The sequence below is a fragment of the Hibiscus syriacus genome, unplaced genomic scaffold, assembly GCF_006381635.1.
Source record: "Hibiscus syriacus cultivar Baekdansim isolate YM2019G1 unplaced genomic scaffold, ASM638163v2 tig00110264_pilon, whole genome shotgun sequence".
Lineage (NCBI taxonomy): Eukaryota > Viridiplantae > Streptophyta > Magnoliopsida > Malvales > Malvaceae > Hibiscus > Hibiscus syriacus.
The window spans coordinates 1,277,034-1,280,760 of NW_024062653.1; the positions used below are offsets into that span (position 1 = coordinate 1,277,034).

The 3,727-nt window shown below is 36.1% G+C and overlaps 1 protein-coding gene across 1 annotated transcript; it reads left to right on the plus strand.

Moving 5' to 3' along the window:
* The first annotated feature begins 2,055 nt into the window (after window positions 1-2,055).
* Window positions 2,056-3,446, plus strand: LOC120115419 (transcription factor DIVARICATA-like). The gene is made up of 2 exons (XM_039136145.1): window positions 2,056-2,629; window positions 2,855-3,446. Exons 1-2 carry the CDS (start codon window positions 2,232-2,234, stop codon window positions 3,285-3,287), a joined length of 831 nt encoding a protein of 276 aa, XP_038992076.1. The 5' UTR covers window positions 2,056-2,231; the 3' UTR covers window positions 3,288-3,446.
* The last annotated feature ends 281 nt before the right edge of the window (window positions 3,447-3,727 follow it).

Below are 3,727 nucleotides of genomic sequence, written 5' to 3' on the forward strand. Positions count from 1 at the left end.
TTACGGTATTGTTTTATTAAGTTTTGATCACTTGGACGTTGAATGTCGTTAGTTTGATAATGTGACACGTTAGTAAAATATAATAGTTTTTCTCCTCAACCCCAATGTTGCTCATCTTCTCCCCGTTTCTTCTTCAAACATCTCTGCTCCATTACGATAGCCTTCATGTTTCTAGTTATTAGTTGTAATTATTTGAAGTCAAATTAGGTGGGTTTTCAATTGTAAGAAAAATGTATAAAAAGAAGTGATAAGACTGTGAAAATACAAAGAATTCGTCATTAAAATTCTAAAAATATTCACCACCACCTCGAGCCGAGAAAACTAGAGTTTCTTCAATGGCAATGTTATTAACAACAATATAATAGGTTTCCATCTCCGACGCGTTATTGATCAACAGAATCTATGTGATGGGAAAGATCATCGAGAACATTTCGTCGCATCCGAACATGATCGACCTCCACGACGTTTACCAAAATCCAACCGACATTAACTTAGTAATGGAGCTCTGACTCTACTCTAGTAGTGAGTTGTTCAATAGGGTCATTGCGAAAATGAGATACTCGAAGGTCGATGTAGTGGTGGTGGTGCAACATATTACGTTGGCTGGAGAGGTTAATGGTGATTCGTAGGGATCTAGAATCGAAAAATAACTTGTTCTTGAGCAAAAAACAAAGATTCGACGTTGAAGATCATGGATTTTGGATTGAGTTCAGTGGAAGAATTTATGAATCCATTTATCGGGTTGTTTGGATTCATTGATTATGTTTCACCAGAGGCATTTTCTTAAGGAAAAATCACCACGATAAGTGATATCCAATTATCGGGTTATTTGGATCCATTAATTTGTCTTCTTGTTCCTTGTTAGATTTGACATTTTACAATCTCAAACTTTGAAAATTGAATTTTAGTTTGTATAACTGAGATTATCCAGTTCATTTTATCTCTAGATGCATACTCTCTCATTTTCCTTTGAACTTGTGGTGTTATTATTTGTTGTCAGAAGTTGGAAATCTTTCATTACTCTTGAAATGCATGCATGAGTCTTTGAAAGAAGACAATGGAGCAATGGAATAGAGACGTCTGAAGAAGAAGCAGGGAGAAGATGAACAACAATGAGGTTGGGAAGAAAACTTATTAAAAATGGATAAATTAAAATGTTGTCCTTAAACTAATTTGCATTTACAAAAAGACTCATAATTAGTATTTTGTCTAAAGTGTAGGGTTAAAATAAAATTAAACCATTTTACTAATGGGCCACATCATTAACTAGCGGCATTCAACATCTAAGTGACCAAAACTTAATAAAACGATAACGTAAGTGACCAAAACTTATTTTTTTAATTTAATGAGCAAAAGTGTACAAATATGAAAGGAAAGTGATCAAAACTTAATTCACGTATTATCTAAGTGAAAATGATATAATTTTAATTTTATATATTTATCGTGTTACATTTGCAAATCGTTAAAGGTTTAACGCCGTTAATCTTCAGTGACCACATCTTAATTAAAACGAAACGAAAGTGATCAAATCTTATGTTTTTTTAATTCTATGAGGAAAAGTTTATAAACTTAAACGAAAGTGATCATTTATGTAATTTACCCAAAAAATTACTATACTTTCCTTTCATCTATGATATGCGTGAATTTATCTAATTTAAAACCCAACAAATACATTACATGTGAGAATATTAAGAGAATAAAGGATTGAAGTGAAAAATTTCACTCTAAATCTCATATCCAATCCTAGGTTGACATCTTTGTTAGGCTCCTTTTGTTTTTTTCCCTTTCCAATTCTTGTCTCTTTGATCTCATCCACTCCCCAATAGTGAAAAACCAATATTTTTCTTCAGTTTTCTTCCACATTTCCCATTTGATCAAATTCTGATTCTTCTCTTCAAAGAAAACCCATTTTACACCACTGTTTTTCATCGGTCATTAACCATACAAAAGAATCATCTTGTTGTTTTATCATTACATAAATAAAGGAAAACAAGAAGAAGAACCCCCCCCCCCCAGATTTTCCTGTCTTGTTCCTTGTCAAAATTCTCATGATTCTTTGAAAGATTTGTCTTTTTAGATTCTCCAGTTTATGCTGTGGAGGGAAAAGATTGATTCTTGGTTCCCAAGTAAAATTATTCTGATTTTAAAGTCCTCTCATTTCATCTCCAACATGAAAACTGTTTGTTAAAAATCGCATATTTTTTGTGTGCTGTTGTCTGAATTTGTCTAGTATGGAAGCTTTATTTCCAGCTTCTTTCACATCGAATGTGGATTGGTTTGATGATCATCAAGAGAGCCAAAACACATACTGGACCAAAGAAGAAAACAAAATATTTGAGCATGCTTTAGCCATATATGGTGAAGATGTCCCTGATAGATGGATCAAAGTTGCTGAGATGTTACCTGGGAAAACCGTCTCCGATGTGATTAAACAGTACAGGGAATTGGAAGAAGATGTTTCCGATATCGAAGCCGGCCGAGTTCCGATCCCGGGCTATTTCGGATCATCTTTTACATTGGAATTGGTTGATAACCATGATTTTGATGGTTATAGGAAGAGGACTAATGGAGCAAAAGGGCATGATCATGAAAGGAAGAAAGGTGTCCCATGGACTGAGGAAGAACACAGGTGAATTTTCTTCCTAAACTCAATTTCTGTGGTTTTTTTTTTTTGAATTGGATCATGAAGTTAAGTTCAAGTACCAATTTGAATAGAAACTAAGTTTAGGTATCTAATTGGACCAATGAAAATTTTAGGTGGCAAATTTAGATATCAATTTGAACTTTGAAGCTAAACTCAGGTACCAAAATGCATATTTAATCATTTTTCTTGTGCTTTGATTGTGGCATGAAGGAGGTTCCTAATGGGGCTTCTAAAGTATGGTAAAGGGGATTGGAGAAACATCTCAAGGAACTTTGTGGTTTCCAAAACACCAACACAAGTTGCAAGCCATGCTCAAAAGTACTATCAGAGGCAGCTTTCAGGAGGGAAAGATAAGAGGAGACCGAGCATCCACGACATTACGGTCCTTAATCTCGCCAACACCGCTGCATTTTCGAATGACCGGAAGCCGTCTTCTGTAAGCCAGTCTGACGTTCTTGCATTGCAGCAAAAGCTGGCCAGTGTGTCAAGAGCTGCAGGTCTTAATTGGAATCAGACCGAAGATGGATTGGGTACGGATGGCAACCGGTTTATGTCCTCGAATGGTCCGAGACTTCCAGGGCAAACTCTGTATGGCAATGCTTATCATGGAGCTCATATGAAACCCCAAAGCTCCGTCTTCTGAACATGTACAAGGCCGTTTTTCTCTGTGGTAATCGAAAACGTTTCGATTTCATGATGTTAAATGGTTTGCTTGTTCCACAATGGTGGAGTCATGTAATGTAAACTTGTAATAATAATCGGATTATGAATCAAAGGGAAGAAAAAAGATCAGAGAGGACGATATCAGACCCTGAATGTTCTTCCTGCGGTTCTTTGTCCGATCATGAGCTGAAACTGAACCGTGCCACGAACCGAGACATGTTCGAGGCATGATCGATAATAGTGACATGGTCTAACAGGCTGAGTCAATGGGCACTGCCATGGAAATTCCTTTGGTATTTTTGATAGTTTGCATTAGGCATAGGGACCCCTTTCCACTCAGATTTGATTGCCATCACTTGGTAGAAGCTGAGTATGCATTCCACTTAGCATCACATGCTTTCAATCTTTTACAGAATATAG